The 18,123-nt window shown below is 39.0% G+C and overlaps 2 protein-coding genes across 3 annotated transcripts in view; one reads left to right on the plus strand and one right to left on the minus strand.

The window, feature by feature from the left end:
• Nucleotides 1-18,123, plus strand: part of LOC100367066 (uncharacterized) — a 114,892-nt gene that overhangs the window by 60,194 nt on the left and 36,575 nt on the right. For both annotated transcript variants that reach the window (XM_085508655.1, XM_085508656.1), the window contains exon 12: nt 5,107-5,205. In XM_085508655.1, the coding sequence (XP_085364781.1) occupies nt 5,107-5,205 (99 nt within the window). The remainder of the gene's footprint in view (nt 1-5,106; nt 5,206-18,123) is intronic.
• Nucleotides 9,222-13,238, minus strand: LOC144344484 (uncharacterized). Its single transcript, XM_085490768.1, has 2 exons — nt 12,494-13,238; nt 9,222-10,282 (listed from the first exon to the last, which is right to left on the minus strand). Exons 1-2 carry the CDS (start codon nt 13,236-13,238, stop codon nt 9,222-9,224), a joined length of 1,806 nt encoding a protein of 601 aa, XP_085346894.1.

The raw sequence follows: 18,123 nt of genomic DNA on the forward strand, positions 1-18,123 counted from the left end.
ATAAAACGGTTTTCATGGTGAAACAAAATGGCCGATGTTTGAAAAAAAATTGCTGTGTCAGAGTGCGACACTGAGTGGCAGATTTTTCTTTGCCTCGTCTGTCAACGCTTTCTTTCTTTTCTTCGCCATTGCATTAGAAAAAAAATGTATTAGTAAAATAGAATATTGACTTGGAAAATAAAACGATTTAAAAGAAAGTTGTGCAAAGTTACAGTACTCCTTTTGCACAACCTCCCGCCCGCTTCCGCTTTCCAATCACCTTTTTCTCTCGCTTTTGCGACCGCTTGTTGAATTCGACCGGGCAATTTCCGCTTTATTTTCGACCGCGCAAACCCCGAAATATCACCGTCCACCTGCTCGCTCGCGCGCATTTAAAATTCGGACTAACAGAATAATTTCTGAGGTTCACATTGTCTTATAATTGTCTTTCTGGTTTTTATAGATGTTGAACAGCTGACAAAAGTTCAAATACCTTTTGTTTTAACTATATATAATTATATGCACGCAACCTGACCCTTTGACCTCGATTTGGCTTGAACTGAATATTTTATTTTAAACAATATTCTGGCGTGAAATACAAAATGTATTTCAACACAAGTACAACATGGTTGTCTGGGGTTTCTTTCCTGATTGTTGAGTCTTCGCAATGTGTTTTGTATAATTATTGTTGTTTTCCCCCGATGCTGAAGGACCGTAAAGCTAAATGGCAGTTACATGCATGGGCTGAGTGAAAGAAAATATTTCTAAGCCTAAAATAAAACCTAATATTACACCTCTTTGTGTATTTGTTAATTTTACATATGTTTGTCATGACAGTATGTTTGTAAATATGTAGAAAAATCTCGTCTTTCGTTGATAATTTCGATTGTTTTTTTGGAATGTCGATCCCCGTTGGTTTCTCCATACTGAGGAAGGGCGTCGATCAACACTGTGACAATCGGCCGAGAGAAGACAAACATTGACCGTAATTCATGGAGATCATGTCCGTAATTTGTGGGCTGAAACCCCAAATAATTAAACAAGTATTATTATTTTAATATATATTTTATTTTACATCGCAAAACTAAACCATGCCCAAAACAGAGTAAAGAGGCCAAAATGGAGGCCGGAAATAGTAGGGGATAATTTTTTTGCAAGCCCCCCCCCCTTGTGAAATTATATTTATTTCTGAAATTTTTAAGGGGGGAGGATAATTAAGTTGGGGAAGGAAATAATTAGGGGGTCTAAAATAGGGTCAAATGGAGGTTTTTTGGTAAAAAACTGGAGGTTTCCTAGTAAAGAGGCCAAAATGGAGGCCGGAAATAGTAGGGGATTATTTTTTTGCAAGCGCCCCCCCCCCCCGTGAAATTATATTTATTTATGAAATTTTTAAGGGGGGAGGATAATTAAGTTGGGGAAGGAAATAATTAGGGGGTCTAAAATAGGGTCAAATGGAGGTTTTTTGGCAAAAAACTGGAGGTTTCCTAGTAAAGAGGCCAAAATGGAGGCCGGAAATAGTAGGGGATTATTTTTTTGCAAGCCCCCCCCCCCCCCCCGTGAAATTATATTTATTTCTGAAATTTTTAAGGGGGGAGGATAATTAAGTTGGGGAAGGAAATAATTAGGGGGTCTAAAATAGGGTCAAATGGAGGTTTTATGGCAAAAAACTGGAGGTTTCCTAGTAAAGAGGCCAAAATGGAGGCCGGAAATAGTAGGGGATTATTTTTTTGCAAGCCCCCCCCCCCCTCCCCGTGTAATTATATTTATTTCTGAAATTTTTAAGGGGGGGAGGATAATTAAGTTGGGGAAGGAAATAATTAGGGGGTCTAAAATAGGATCAAATGGAGGTTTTTTGGCAAAAAACTGGAGGTTTCCTAGTAAAGAGGCCAAAATGGAGGCCGGAAATAGTAGGGGATTATTTTTTTGCAAGCGTTGTGCGCGGTGAAACAACCGCATTGAAGACGATGCAACTTCAACTAGCCATTTCTTACCTTGAAATAAAAAAAATAAAAATTCGAAGAGCATCGGGGAAAATATTAATAATCATCCTTATCAATCGCTTGCTTTATTTTATTCGAATCCTTGAAATTCACGATTTTTTTTTTCATTTGTTGGCAACTTCCGCGCTAAAAAATATTGAAAATGTGGGTGTGGTTATTTTTCAAAGTCCTGTTGATAATACGGACAAATATGGTTCTGTGACCCAGTTCGTGCTCCGATCAGGTGACTCTCAGCCAATCAATGATGTTGTAACAAAGCATATTTGACGCTAATTGAAGGGTCGTCGTACAATCCAATCACCGGCGTCGATTCACATAGTTTTTTTTTGCTGTGACAGGCTTCAAAATTATTCGGTGAAAAACATATATTTTGACAAACTGATGGAATTTGACCTTAGCTCAAAAAGAAAATACTAGGCTAAGATACATTAGAGCTCACACGAATCAGTTTTCTTTGCAAGTTGTAAAATAAAGTAAACCAGAGTAGCGTCGATGATTTTCAGCCCTGAAGGACTTCTGTGTGAATCCTGAGTTTTGAATTGTTCATCGACTGGCCACCAAATAGTTATGGCTATAACTAAATTTGACACGTTTTTCTTTTAAGCCCAATAAATTATTCATACATGTCAAGCTCTGTTCGATTTTTTCAGGGCATGTGGCCGTTTTTAGTCGAAAATATTTTTTGTGGGAACACTTTTGCGGTACGTATACGGTATAGACCGAGCTCATTCAATGATCGTGACTTAATTTTAAAAAATGAATGTCAAATTTTACCAGACGTGGACCGATGTGGATTCGATATCGTTATTTTTGGAATTAATCACTAACATTTCCTCGTTTCTCTGCTCTGTCAAAAGGAGTTACCTAGGCTTTTTTCACGTAACTGTCTCATTAAAATAAAAAATAAAATATTACATCTAGAACAAGCACCCAAAACACGTAACAAGAGGTCCCAGTTCAGTTGCTTTCACGATACAAGTGTAATACAACTATTAGATTTGAAGTGTCGTTCAGAATGTAATAATAGTTAATACTAGTTGTATGTTCACACTTTACTATCAAAACCACCATTTCGACCACCCATGTGCCAGTTTTCAGTGTTTGGGCGAGCGGTCAATGTTTTCAATGAGCGAGCGAGCGAAAAAAAAAAACGCGATTAAAATGCGGTCGGTTTCCGGTCGAACAAGACCGCGTGGTCGGAAATTAAGCGATAAGCGGTCGATGTAAAAGCGGAAGGTTGGGCGAAATGAGTACTGTATGACCATGTTTCTCCGACGAAGTCTCGACTGACAATAATGCTGACAATGGACGTTAGATAAACACGCATTGTTTGCAACTGGAAGCTTATCACCCGTTATATCAGAATCGTCAACAACAGAGTATACAGATAAGATGTTATCATTTAATTCCTTCCAAAGATAAACACTATGCAAATATCCACGAAACGGCAGTTGTAGTCTTTTCTGCTAGTGTTTTAAAACACTAATTTGAGCAACGTTATTTCGCAATTTTGATCTTTTGTAAACCCGGGGTGATGTATCAAGGTCTAAAGTAACCGTTTTATCAATTTTTAAAAAATCAAGAAAAAAGTGAAAATTTCCCTTCTCGCTACCTTAAAGTTGTTGCAAATTTCCTTTCCTTGGTAGAAAACACGTTTTCGGCCGGATCTGTCATGGGATGCCGAGGCTGATGTATTGCTAGGGGTATATAAATTAGGCTTCCTGGTGGTTGAGGCAAGCTGAGTGCACACTTCGGTTGCATGAGCGACACTACTGCACAGATTGCATGTATTTGCACGAAGCACTGAGATTATAGAACAGTATAGCATTGTATCTCGACGAGACCAATCCACTTTAATGTTGTGGTTGAGAAGCAATGCTGCAGCTCTGGCAGAAAAAACACGATGATACTCGTAAAACGCCAGTCCGTTATAACGTTTTGACATGTCCACTATGTCATGTTCATATGCATCTAATTCCCATCGTCGCTCTGGGTAGACATCGGACATAACATTTTTGTATACCGAAAATGCCAGAATGAATTCCTGAATCGTAAGTGAACGAGATAACCTATTATCTTGCAAGGGTTTTAAAGTAAATGCCTCATCGCCGATGACTATGTGGCGTTGACCGTCGGTGTAACTGTAGCCTGGTACTAAGAGACATGCTAGATTTATGTCCTTACCTGCGATAATATCGCGTCGAACAGAAGGAGAAACCAGTTCTATGTGTGACAGATTCTCGGAAGGAGTCCCACGCGAGCGCGGCAAGTTGTTCTCAAAAGTAGCACTAGCATCGACAGCCTGGGAGCCGCCATCTTGAAAGTGTTCAACGGAATTGTTGTGGTGTGACGTCATTGCTTGATTGTCGATCTCTGACCTCTGGACGTTTTGCAGTTGAACCGTGCGGGTCAGGTTAGCGATCGACGATTGTAAGTCCTTAAACATAGCCATTGTAACGAGTCCGTCTTGACTCTGGGTTGGCAAATTTATCGCAAATGAAGTGCTTGCAGTTGGTACTTGGCCGTCCTCAACTTGCTGTGGAACCAACGTGTCCCGTTGTGCTGGTAGCGAGATCGTAGTTCCTGTAATTTCCACATTCCTTGTTTCGGCAGCGAGTTGATCCAAAGAATTACGAGTTGCTGCTCTAGTCACTGGTCTAATGTAAGGCTGGACACGGGGCTGAGTAGATTTATTTGCACGTCCACGCCTAGCTGGCGTTGTAGATTAAGTAGTGTTCTCGAACAAAGAATGAAATGGACGTAATTGACGATAATGCACTGTGCACTGTAACGTGATAAAAAACTGAATGAATGAGTGGTAACAATAGAGACAAAAGAAATTTAGGTGACGCTAAGTGTCGTGTGCAAGTGAGAACTGATTGGCTGCCAAATTAAATTAAGCGCTTAATTAAACAGGGTTGCAAAGACTAACTAGGGGGTGCTAAGCAAAACCTCCTAGCAGTGAGCTCAGTGTCCTTACAAAATATATCTGTGACAACACAGATCTCACTTAAATTCATGCTTTGGTGTCAATTGCATATTGTGTATTAAATGAATCATGTCAGACCTGCTTGTATGGTCTGAAAGTTTACTGACACTGTATTTGTGTCATATATATTTGTTTCAGTACAACAAAAATCCACTTCACTATGCAGTAGAAAAAGGTGATCATGAATCAGTTCAGATATTGATATCAGCAGGTGCTAATGTAGACGCAGTTGATGAGGTAATTTATAGTATCTTTTTGCTCAATATACACAATTCAAACACAAACATTTTAATAACAGTGTCTCAATCTCATCCACGTAACAGTAACAACTTCTTGCCCCTGCATAATGCTATTCACCAAAGTTTTGATAACTATGCAAGTAAAAATTCTCAAATAAGTGTTTGTCATGTTTACCTGTGTATAATGCTTACCTGTAGATGTATAATTCAAGGCATGCATCTAACAAAATTTATAAAAGACGCGAGCATACCAGGTCTCATTCTAATAGAGCATGTGATCATTTCACTCGCACGTATGATGAGACGTCAGTTGCCACCATTTATTGGATTTGGAGGAACGGCTTTCGCAGCTTCCATCAAAAAAATCATTTAAGGATGTACAGGATTCTGCCGTAAATTCACCCATCCGAAAACTCACCTGGTCGATTTCACGGCTGGTGGGCCCTTATTTGGGATTAAAAATTTCAAAAAATGATCATTATTTTTTTTGCTGAATTAAAAATTAGACCGCCTAAAATTTCATTACAATATCACTCAGTGCATCTTTCTCAAAAACAAAACACATTAACAAATCTAGTGGGCAAAATACAATTATTGTTTTCCTTTTATTAGTAACGAAAGTATATTATAAAAACAGTTTTAAATAAAAACAAACACAACTGCATCGATTAGTAGCAGATGGTCACGGTAGCGCAATTTGGTCATGCTACGAGTAGTGATTATACATGTAATAATGTGCAAAAAATAAATTTGTTGAATTGTTATGAAATGCAAATAAATAGAATATCCGTCATGTTTTGACCTGGGACGGTGTTCTTTGAACCGACAGGTCAAATTGCTAATTAACCAATCAAAATGATTGATGCTGCCAATGTGTTCAAATTACCATAGCTCATTTAAATATGTTAATGTTATTGAACCCAGCACGGAAGAGATTTGTACAATCTTCTGGCTTGGATTTTGGTGGGAAAGCGGCATGATTTGTTTTTGACTCCTGTGTGCGAAGCACACAATGGGAGTCTTTGCAGTTAGTGCGTCTGTGTGTGTGTATGTGTGTATGTGTGTCTGTGTGTCCGTCTGTTCCACTGATATCTCAAGAACCATACATTGATTTTTGGTGAAACTTGGTGCATAGATGCTCTGGGCCAATGCGCAGATTTGATTAGGTTTTGGTAAAAATCCATGCATATTAATTACCTAATTTGCATGATAATTAGCTGATTTTTAGCTGTTCCATGATTGTCCCACTGATATCTACAGAATGCGCAGATTAGTTTTGGGTAAAAATCTGTGCAATATTAATTACCTAATTTGCATAATGATTAATCAATTTTTGGCTTTTCCACTGATATCTCAAGTACTAATCATCATATTTCAATAAAATTTGGTACATAGATGTTATAGGACACTGCACAAACCTGATAGTTTTTAGGGTAATATGAGTACATATTAATTACCTAATTTGCATAATTAATTAATTTTCAGCTTTTGATATTTCATGTATTAATCATCACATTTCAATATAACTTGATACATAGATATCATAGGACACTGCACAGACCTGATAGTTTTTAGGGTAATATCAGTACATATTAATTACCTAATTTGCATAATTAATTAATTTTCAGCTCTCGATATTTCAAGTAGTAATCGTCACATTTCAATGACACTTTTTTTTTTTTTTTTAATCGTATATTAAAGTGTGATGTAATAAATACATTGCACAGATTTTAATTAATCGTATATTGAAGTGTGATTAATAAATACAATGCACAGATTTTAATTAATCGTATATTAAAGTGTGATGTAATAAATACATTGCACAGATTTTAATTAATCGTATATTAAAGTGTGATGTACAGAATACTGATTAACTTTTTTTAAATACAAATACAAAAAAAGAACAAATAAAGTTGAACAAAATACAAATACAAAAACACAAAAAACAAGGTCAATGACACTTGATACATAGATCTTCTAGAACTATGCAGAGACCTGATTAGTTTTAATTGGATATTAATTACCTAATTTGCATAATGTTCCACTGATATATAAGGAACCACAAATTGAATTTTATTGAAACTTTTAAAGAGAACTATGCAGAGACCCAATTTGTTTTTGGTAAATATTTATGCTTATTAATCACCTAATTAACATAATTAATTAACACTGATATCTCAATTACTGATCATCACATTTGAATAAAATTTGGTACATAAATGCTCTAGGACAATAGACACCCCTGATTAATTTTGGGTTAAAATTTTGTTCATTTTAATTCTCTAGTTACATGTGTAGTATAATAATTCATAATTTTTTTGTTCTGTTCTGTTCATATTAGTTACCTGATTTACATAATTAGTTTTCAGCTTTTCCATCAATATCTCATGTACAAGTAATTTTGAATTAATTTTTAATGTGTCTTCAATACTCTCAGCACACGGGAGTTCTTTCTAAGCTTTCTTTGATTAAATAAAAAATTTAGTTGTTTTCAAAATATAAACTGGGCATTTGAAGAATAATTTTGCATTGTTTACAGTGATAAGAGCTCATTGTCGAAACGAAGCTTACCCATTCACGCTAGTCTGAATAAACATCATACTCTTGAATAGACGTCAGTGACTACGGTGAAACTTTTAGGCATAAGAAAAGATTAAAATAACACCTTAAAAAACTGCAGAAAAATTGCCCTGGGTGATTTTTTGGTTCCATTTTATTTATTTTTTAAAACCTAAACCTTCTTTAACAGCCCAGGGCGAATTTACGGCAGAATCCGGTAGTAGACTTAACAGGGATGTTATAATTAGGCTTGATATTTGTAGTCCCCGTTCGGATGCAGTCCCAAAACGAGGAATTATTGATTGACCTCTGTGTGTCCGTGCATCCGGTTCTATATCTTAGACATGTTTAATGCTTCAATAAATGACACAAGACACAAGGTTTTTGCAAAAGTGGAAGGGGGAGCGAATTGCAGACGCAGGCGTCGCAGCGAACAGCTCCATGATGCGACTCGCCTGTGAATTGCATCATGACGCCGAGCGCGTGGTACCTGGTTGCAACCTTCCACCAGCAGAGACTGTACAGGCGGGCGTCATGGCTGGCGTCCCCCTGGCGGGAGCCTGCAGATAGACTCACAACCCCAGGGGGATGGACAGCGTGGGTACCCGTGTAAAGTCTGCTTGGTCTGTGGTGGAAACCCCCTTTCCTGTTTATTGCTAAGGTTGTTCATGAGCAGATAAACATGAGTTACACTTGAGTGAGATCGGTAATGGTATAGAAAATGGTATATAGAGACCTTTGCATGAATGGGTGGGTGGGAGGTCTGCTGAGACGATGTGTGTCGTACGGTGCGGCAAAATGAACTGATGCTTGAAGAGGATGCGAGCACGGATAAGCGAATGAACAGTCTGGTGTTAATTAATGTAAATCCGACTGAAGGACGAAATGTGAGCAAATATTGCATGAAGTACAATGTGGCATGGGAGGTGTCAAAATATGAAAGGGGGATGCCAGCTTGGTCAATGCATGTCATAATTGAGCATTAACACAGATTATAAATTATATTCATAATCATACTATTAATGCTTCAATAAATGACACAAGACACAAGGTTTTTGCAAAAGTGGAAGGGGGAGCGAATTGCAGACGCAGGCGTCGCAGCGAACAGCTCCATGATGCGACTCGCCTGTGAATTGCATCATGACGCCGAGCGCGTGGTACCTGGTTGCAACCTTCCACCAGCAGAGACTGTACAGGCGGGCGTCATGGCTGGCGTCCCCCTGGCGGGAGCCTGCAGATAGACTCACAACCCCAGGGGGATGGACAGCGTGGGTACCCGTGTAAAGTCTGCTTGGTCTGTGGTGGAAACCCCCAAATTAAAGGCAGGATGATGTGTTACAAAGTCTATCGCGATAGGATAAAACAAAGCATGGTTAGACCGATGAAACATTAAACTAAATACACTGCAAATACATGCAACGAAATGAAATCTCAAGACAAATGTCGAAATTACAGTTAAGGAAGAGCAAGTGACAAGTGACCCGGAACTGAGCGGATGATGCTGGGGGGTGTGCGAATGTACGTCTGGTAGGCGTCGCTGCGCCACCTGCCCAGTGCCTTGATCAACCAGTCCGGAAGATTTGCGTCGGCAGCTGTCGTGGCTGCACCACTGCGGAAACTGTGAGTAGTGTAACGGTTAACATCTGGTACAGATGCGCGAGTGAGAAGGTCTCGAATGTGGTTGCTAACAGCTTGCCGCGTGAGGAAATTACTGTTGGCGAACTGGAATGCGGGTAGGTGAGCGACGGAACTATGTAGTGCTTTGTACGCCTGGTATGCCTGCACGGCGCAGACCGATGACTGTGAGGGTGCGATGATGATGTTACATCCCCGGCGGAATGGGTCTGTCTTAGACGCCTTGAGCGCAATGACGAGGTCTGTGTTGCACGTGATGTCTGCCGTCAGTAAAGTGCGTTGTGGATCGAAGGTCATTGACGTGGGTGCGACAAATTCACTGACTCTCAAGAAGCCGAAGAACGCCAGTGTAAAGGCAGACCACAACGTAGCTTTGTCATGGTCGCAAATAGTGGGATGGTTTGCGACGGTGTTCTTAAGCATTCGCATTAGTGCAATGGTGATTGGGAGTTTTACACGATTTGGCACGCCGTGATGTCTTTTAATGCCTTGCATAGTGAAGTGAAGCAGGAGGTCGTCGCGTATTGATGAGGTGAAGCCAGCTTCGATGTGTGCACGGATGATAGCTGCGAGGTAAACTTTTAGCGTGCCATAGGTAAGTGACGATGTTGCGAGATGTGTCATAAACAGAATCGTTGAGCGTTGCGTTAGTGGATAAGGATTCATTCCATACATGCGACAGAAGAGAAGATAGCGAGTTTGTCCCGCATGATATGTCCGTCGTGTACCTGGTGCAATGCTCAGGTTGATGTAGTGGCAGGCTTGTTGTGTGAGGTTGACGGGACTACGTCGCACATCGGAGCCGTTAAGAGGGTGCACAGGTCCGGAGTTTTGGTTGGGACCCTGTCTGCCTGAGGTGCCAGTCGTTGAAACCGCAATATCTGTTGGCGAGAGAGAGAGTCAGCGATATCGTTATTAAACCCTGAGATATGTGAGATCATGACGTGAAAGTTATTAGATGCTGCAGTGAAGAACAGCAGTCGGACAATTTGCATGATCCGTGGACATGATGAGGAGCCTTTTTTCCATATTTGGACAACTGATATGTTATCGCAGTGAAACCGTATTCGAAGACCATACCACAAGTGGCCCCAAATTAAGGAAGATAGTAGAATTGGTAGAAGTTCCTTCCAGGCAATAGAGTATAAAGGGTCATTTGTAATGAATGTAGGCCAGGTGTTTGCGAACCAATGACCCTTGTAGAATGCCCCGTAGCCAAGTGTTGCTGAGGCGTCTGTAAACAGTTCGAATTCTGGGGACGGTATCCAGTTTGGGTTGAGGAGGGATGCTGTGCCGTTCCAAGATGGCAAGAAGTCACACCACCATTGAACGTCGTGCCAGAATTCGTCAGTGAGTGTTATGACTTGAGAAAGACTGGTGGCTGTCATGCTGATATCAATCATGCGCCTCAGGAAGATGCGGCCGGCTGGTATGCACTTACATGCGAAACTGAGGCATCCAATGAGGGAGAGCAATTCACGTTTCGAGCATGTATGGCGGGTCAACCAGCTTGGCAGCTTGACAAGTAGATCCGCAAGCTTGTCCTTAGGTAGTCTAATAACCATGTTGATAGTGTCAAGCTCCACCCCTAGAAAGGTGATGACAGAGCAGGGACCCTCAACCTTTTCTGTAGCAATGGGTACCCCCAAGTGGTGACAACTTTGCAGCATAACATCCATATTGTGCTGGCAGGCGTTAGTGTTTGCCGGTCCAACTGTCAGGAAATCGTCTAGGTAGTGTAGAAAATCCGTATTCCTTGCGCGATGACTAACGATCCAGTGAATGGCATCAGCAATGCGGTTGAAGAGGTATGGTGCTGAGCGAAGCCCAAATGGCAGCACACGGTCGAAGAAATAGCATCCTTCCCAAAAAAACCCGAGCAGGTGCCAGTCTTCCTTCCGAACTGGGCATAAGCGAAATGCGTGTTTAACATCGATTTTTGCGAGTAAGGAGCCATGGCCATGCTTGTGAATGAAGGCTACAGCATCATCGATGCGAGAGTAGACCAATGAATGATCTTCTTTTGAGATATTGTCATTGACGCTGTCAAGTGTAGGTTGGGAGAGATCCATGATAATGCGAAAACCCCCACTTTTCTTAGGCCGTAGGCCAAGAGAATTACAGACAAAGTTTTTGAGGGGAGGACGTTTAAATGGTCCGATAGTGTGACCAAGTTTGAGTTCTTTTTGGATTGATTCTGTGATGATAGAGGGGTTGATGCGAGCGGACTTGGCGTTGCGTGTAGATCTTGGGTAGTGCTTGCCGCGAAATCCAAGGTTAGCCCCATGAGAAATGTCAAATAAAATGGCTGCTACGAATGATTTGTCCGGGTGATCGTGCAGTTCTTGCGCAAAGGAATCGAGCTTAAGAGGTGTGCTTGGGTGCATATTTTCGACCACGTGAGCTGGCATGATCATTGGCGTGAAAGGGTCGTGGTGTGTAGCCACGAAAAAGCTGGTTTTTCGTCTCGGTATCGCGGTGGCTAGTGGCAGTGTGGCCTGCAGATTGGCAAGACGAACAAATGTGGAGACGATTATACCGGCATGGAGTTTCGCAGCGATCTTGATTGAAATTACGGCACACTGTATTGTTATAATTGTCAGCAGATTCGTTCACCCATGTATAAGGATTCCTGCTTCGTTGGCATTCCTGTTTGGTATGACCTTTCTGATGACAGTCAGGACATGTTGGAATGAGCAGATGGAGTTTTTGTTGACAGAATTTGTAGTCAAGTTGGTTGTTAGGCAAACTCCAGTTCCGTAGGCCAGGGTAACGTGAGTAATCTAGACGGAATTCTTTGTCATAGGTGACCCATGCTTCTGGCTTGAACTCAAGAGCTCGGCTGGCGATGTGACGCTGGTAATTGAATAAATGTACAGCCTCATGGGGAAAATAATGTGCCCTATAGGCAGCAAATGTTGACCAACATTCCAGCCAGTTTGCTAAATCGCGAATTTCATTCTTTTTTGCATGTTTTGAGAGAACAGCGACTGAGGGATCGTCAGAGTCCAAAGCCACTCGGGTGTTTGAGATCTGGGTGGCATTTGGTTTTCTTGAGTCAGGGTGTAAATCGGACAAATCAACAAACTTACCCCGGTTTGCTAGTTGATTGAGTATTTGCTGGTCGACGTATGGTAAAAACAAGTCTGCAGGTGGGATGATAGGAGGAACTGCAATGCTGGCATTGTTCATCATCGGCATCGCCTGTGTCGCAGTGTTGATACCGGAAGCGGAAGTGAGAATGCCCTCACCGGCGAAACGTTGTATGGGAGCGGCCATGTTGGTTGCGTTGAAATGACCCCCGGTAGCAAAACTTTGTTGACTAGGATTAGCGTGAGCTAGCGATGCTTGGCTTGTAGTAGCTGGAAGTTGTTGAAACATCGAATTGTCTTGATGAGCGGTATTATTGTGTACGATCGCATTATGTTGACTAGCTATTGGCAAGGTAATCGGAAGGCTGTTATTTGTGAGAGAGTCAGTTGGCGTCGAACTTGATGGCGTTGTTTGGCTTGGGTCGCGTGATGACACGAGGCTTGCCGACAGTTGTGGAGCAGCCGGCGGTTGCGAAATATTATTCGGCTGCGTTTGACAGTTTCCTTGCTGTTGTAGGCTACGAACGAGATCTGCGAGTTCGCTTCTGCTAACTGTGATGACATCGCTGGGGAAGTTCGTGGACTGTAGTACAGTGGGATCTCCATTGTGTGCTGACGATTCTTGCGGAGGTGAGTCAGTTACGTCTATAGTCGCAACATTTTGGAAGCGAGCTGGAGTACGACGATTTCGTTGAGACTTGCGACCGCCACGGCTGGTGTTAGATCTTCCGCGTCCTCGAGGCATGTTGGAACTGGATGTTGTGAAGAAGAACTGGTATTTGTGACAAAATGAATGGCTGAGATGCTTTAGCAAGGAATTCTGCTGAGACGATGTGTGTCGTACGGTGCGGCAAAATGAACTGATGCTTGAAGAGGATGCGAGCACGGATAAGCGAATGAACAGTCTGGTGTTAATTAATGTAAATCCGACTGAAGGACGAAATGTGAGCAAATATTGCATGAAGTACAATGTGGCATGGGAGGTGTCAAAATATGAAAGGGGGATGCCAGCTTGGTCAATGCATGTCATAATTGAGCATTAACACAGATTATAAATTATATTCATAATCATACTATATAATTAGGATTGATATTTTCATATAAGAATTGTTCTGAACTATAGTAAAACTATATATTTTATTAAAGCTCTCATTTCACACTTCCTAAATTTCTGGGTCGATTCGTATAAAATTTAATCATAATCACATGACTGCTAAGTTAAACAAAAACAGTAATCGTAATATTAAAAAAAGGAGTACTGCACGAAATTGGAAGTAGTTAGATGAGTGACAAACATGTAATGTTAACCAATCATGTGACATGATTTTTGACCAGCGAGTTGTGTTAATTTCATAAGACCAGCTTGCAGTGTTGGACCACAGTCACTGAATTACACCTAATTTAATACTTTGAGTTGAAAACACGATTTTTCGTCAATGGCTATTGTTACAATAAAATGCTTTGTTTCACACTCTATAGAACAGCCTATGCAAAATTCAGCTTACTCAACAATGTAGTTCACTAATTAGTCTGTTTTCATTTGGCAGAAGCGGCAAATAATTTTTCCACGGGTGAAGGGTATACTTCTATTTCATAGATTATGTGGTTCAAGTTACGAAGTGATCACACACATTGTCATTATTCAATGTAAAACAGGCTCCAAAGCACTGACGAGACTCTTTCACCTAAATAGCGTTGTACAGTTACAAAAAACAACAAAGGTTGTTTATTGACATTAGTGAGAGATGCAAATATATATATATATATATATAGGAAGGTAGTCGATTATTCCAGGTGAGAGTGCTCGATACTAAACGATGAGTTTGTAGAGCAGATTTACATACGTGAACAGAGAAATTAAGACACGACTACATGAGTAAAGTTCACTCTACAGTACTGTTTCGTAAGGTACATGGAGTACCTCACTCATCAGGAGTTAAGACTTTATTAAATAAACCACCGAAACAGACTACGTTATAAGTGCTACAGATTTGCATAATAATGGAGTGTGTTTACGATATTAAAACTAGTTGTTGCATAGCAACGATTTGGCTCTGTGTCTACAGGAATAAAAAAGCTCATTTCTTTTATTTAAACTACAGTAATGTGGTTGGAAAATTATAATATATTTCTCTCTAATACATAAGTTGCAACGTTTGCTTGAAGTATTGTATGGTGCAGCACGCGATAACACTCTCCATTTGATGTCGTAATCGATGTCATTGTCTTTTAATGACCAAGCGTATTTACTGAGCTCTGTTGCGTTTCTCAATGATTGGTTGCGTAGCGATGCTGTGTGGTTTCTGTACCGGGTTTTAAATTCATTTCCTGTTAGTCCCACATATGTTTCACACTTGTTGTTGTCTTGCCGTCTGATATTAGCTTGGTAAACCAAGGCTGATTGTAAACAATTTCCATCTAAGGGGCATTCAGATTTCTTACGGCAGTTACATAATCTGTTGATCTCGGTACTGGGTGTATTGGTGTTGGCCGCTGTAAGCTGTTGTTTGTTTTGATTGCAGATTATTTGCTTCACGTTATATATATATAAAATAAAACAGAATGTGCGATGTAGCTGCAGACATGCTAGCTGGAGACGAGAGATAGAAAACAGCTCGGTCTGACAGAGCTCGAGCTTCGCTGTTCAGTCGAGTGGGACCCAGGACTGGCATAACGATTATTGAGTTGTATTTATATCTCAGTTTCTTACTGGATATTACAATTTATTTGTGAGAAATAATTTGTCGTTTGGGACAATGTGTGTCAACACCAGCGATATGATTTTACACATAGAAATTGAGAACAAAAAAACAACTGATTTTCGCCCTAGCTTTCCAGCAGTTAGATAGACTATTTTTATTTAGAGCCGCTCGGGAAACCAAAATTTGGGATGTGAATCAATCGGTGATAATAACCAAGGAGTGAGAGACTATTTATCTTGGCGTTTATAATGGATTTTGTTCAAACTTGGTACATACGCTTGACATTATGGTACCTTGATGCACGTCCAGCCATTTTGTTTTAATGAATTCAGTTGTAGTGCCATATCTCTGCCATGCTTTTACTGATTATGTTCAAATTATATATATTCAGTATACATAATGACATAGATATATTGGTTTGACTATCTGATTCAAAATGGTCAAATGACAGCCATTTTTGTGCTAAAAAATCATCAAAAATCAAGCACTTCTGGCATACCAGAACTGGATCTTGACATTTATGGATGTTTTTTGTTCAAACTTGGTACATACATTAGAGATTTTGGGTTCCTGATGCACATCATTTTTCAGATTTTGTTGATTCAAAGTGGCTGATTGGTGGCCATTTTTTTTTTTTTAATGAATGAGCTTCTAGAGACCTATCTCTGATATGCTTTGACTGATTATGTTAAATTTTTATATATTCGTATTACATCATGTTATAGATATATAAATGTATTTAAAATGGGCGACTGGTGGCCATTTTGTTTTAATTAATGCTGTTCCAGAGCAATATTTGTCAATATGAACAAGTACTTGTTTGTTGATCAGATACAAGATGTCAATCATTTTAATGTAAAAAAGTCATCATAATCTTCTTCTGGATCCAAACTTCTGATTTGTTAATGTTCAACTATATTGTTCAACTAATGTTAAATTTGATAACTAACGAGGACTGCGCCGTACATGGCTTGTTTATGATAGAACAGAAGACTTTATCAATACAATTTAAAACTGATATGCCCCTGTAATTTTGGGGGTCGAATTTGTCTCCCTATTTTTTATAAAGATGGGTGATGCACTTAAATTCCAAATATCTGGGAAAACTGAGCTACTCAAAACTAACATTTTGTGAGTGAATGTTGCATATGTACATTAAATAGTTTCCTATCATCCATATGAGTGGTGCATGTCAACTTCCTACAGCAATTGATAGCATGATATAGCTGTACATGCAAAATATTCCACAAGCACCATTAATATAATAATAATAATAATAATATTTATTGCATCTTTAGAAATACAGTATTTCTATCAGTACAGTAGCAATAAAAGTATAATAATAATGAAATAATAAAGAAAGAGAAAATATTATAATGTTAAGTATAAAAGTAAAATGTAATGTGTTAAATTTTTTACTAATACTAATAAGTTTAATAATAATAAAACTAAGACTAATAATAATAAAATTCAAAGCTATCAACTATCTATTCTTTCTTGAAAGGCTTTGTAAATAAACTGTGAAACCTTTTTTATAATTTCACAATCATCTGCACTGAGCAATCGAATGAATGTATTGTGTGCATCATGTGATAGAAAATTAAATTCAGACATAAGTTGTTGGCGCAAGTTTCCATATTTTGGACAGATCATGAGAAAGTGAAATTCATCCTCAATCACATTCATGTTGCACTGTTTGCATTTTCTTTCATTTACTGGTGTTTTAGGGTGTGTGTACCTGCCCTTTTCAATTTCAAGTTTGTGTGTGCTTGTTCTCAATTTTAGTAATGCATTTCTATGGTTAATGTTTTGTAGTGTCAAATACGGCTCAAAAGTATATTTAAATTTGATTTTTGCAAATGTTCTAAGTTTACTATTATCATTTGAGATTTGTGACTTCCACTGGTTTACATATTTTTGTTTTATATTTGCTTCAATGTTATTTATAATCTTATGAATGTTTCTTTTTGGAATACCTGTTGTAAAATTTATTAATGATGTGTAATAATTATCTTTTAATATTTTATTTACTGATGATAACCATGTATGTTGCTGTGATTTTCGTTGTTCATAGTATGCTTGTTTTGCAAGGTTATCCTCTGGCATATCTTTTAGTCTTAACCAGTATTTTATTAGCATTTTTTTAATTTCTATTAATAGTGGTAGTTCGCCTATTTCGCTCCTACATGCTGCGTTGCTTGTATATCTGTTTAAACAAAGTGTTCTCTTACAAAATTTTAAGTGGGTTTTCTCAATTGGACATTTCTCCTATTTTCCAAAATCCAAAATGTCTGATCCCCAGACATCTGCACCATAGAGTAAAATGGGTTTAATGTTTGAATGAAATAATTTCAGAAAAAGTTTGATGTCAGTGTTCCCTTCCAATGTTTTGTTCAGTATAAATATAGCTTTGCATGCTTTCTCTGCTAATGTTTTCTTTGCTTCTATAAAATTTGCAGATGATGAGATTATTATCCCAAGATAAGTATAACTTGTCACACAGCAAATAATTGTATTTTTGTAATAGAAGTATTCAGATGTTTTTAATGATTTATTCCTAAAAATTAAGATTTTTGTTTTAGATAAATTTATTTCTAGGTTCCATTCAGAACAATATGTCTCCAAAATATTTATTAAATTTTGCAAACCAGGTGCTGTTTGAGACATAAGAACTAAATCATCTGCATATAATAATGATGATACAGTTTTATCATTCAGTATGGCTGGATTGAGTTGTTCATGACTGGAATTGAATGATGTACTTAAATCATTTATGAAAAGATTGAAAAGCGTTGGACTCATCACACAGCCCTGTTTTACTCCTTTTTTAATTTCGAACATACGGGTGATTTTGTGCCCTGATTTTATGGTTGCGTATGTCTGGAGATACATGTTTTTTATAACTAAATATAGTTTACCATTAATACC

Source organism: Saccoglossus kowalevskii, chromosome 15, assembly GCF_978046115.1.
Source record: "Saccoglossus kowalevskii chromosome 15, keSacKowa6.1, whole genome shotgun sequence".
In the NCBI taxonomy this organism is placed as follows: Eukaryota; Metazoa; Hemichordata; class Enteropneusta; family Harrimaniidae; genus Saccoglossus; species Saccoglossus kowalevskii.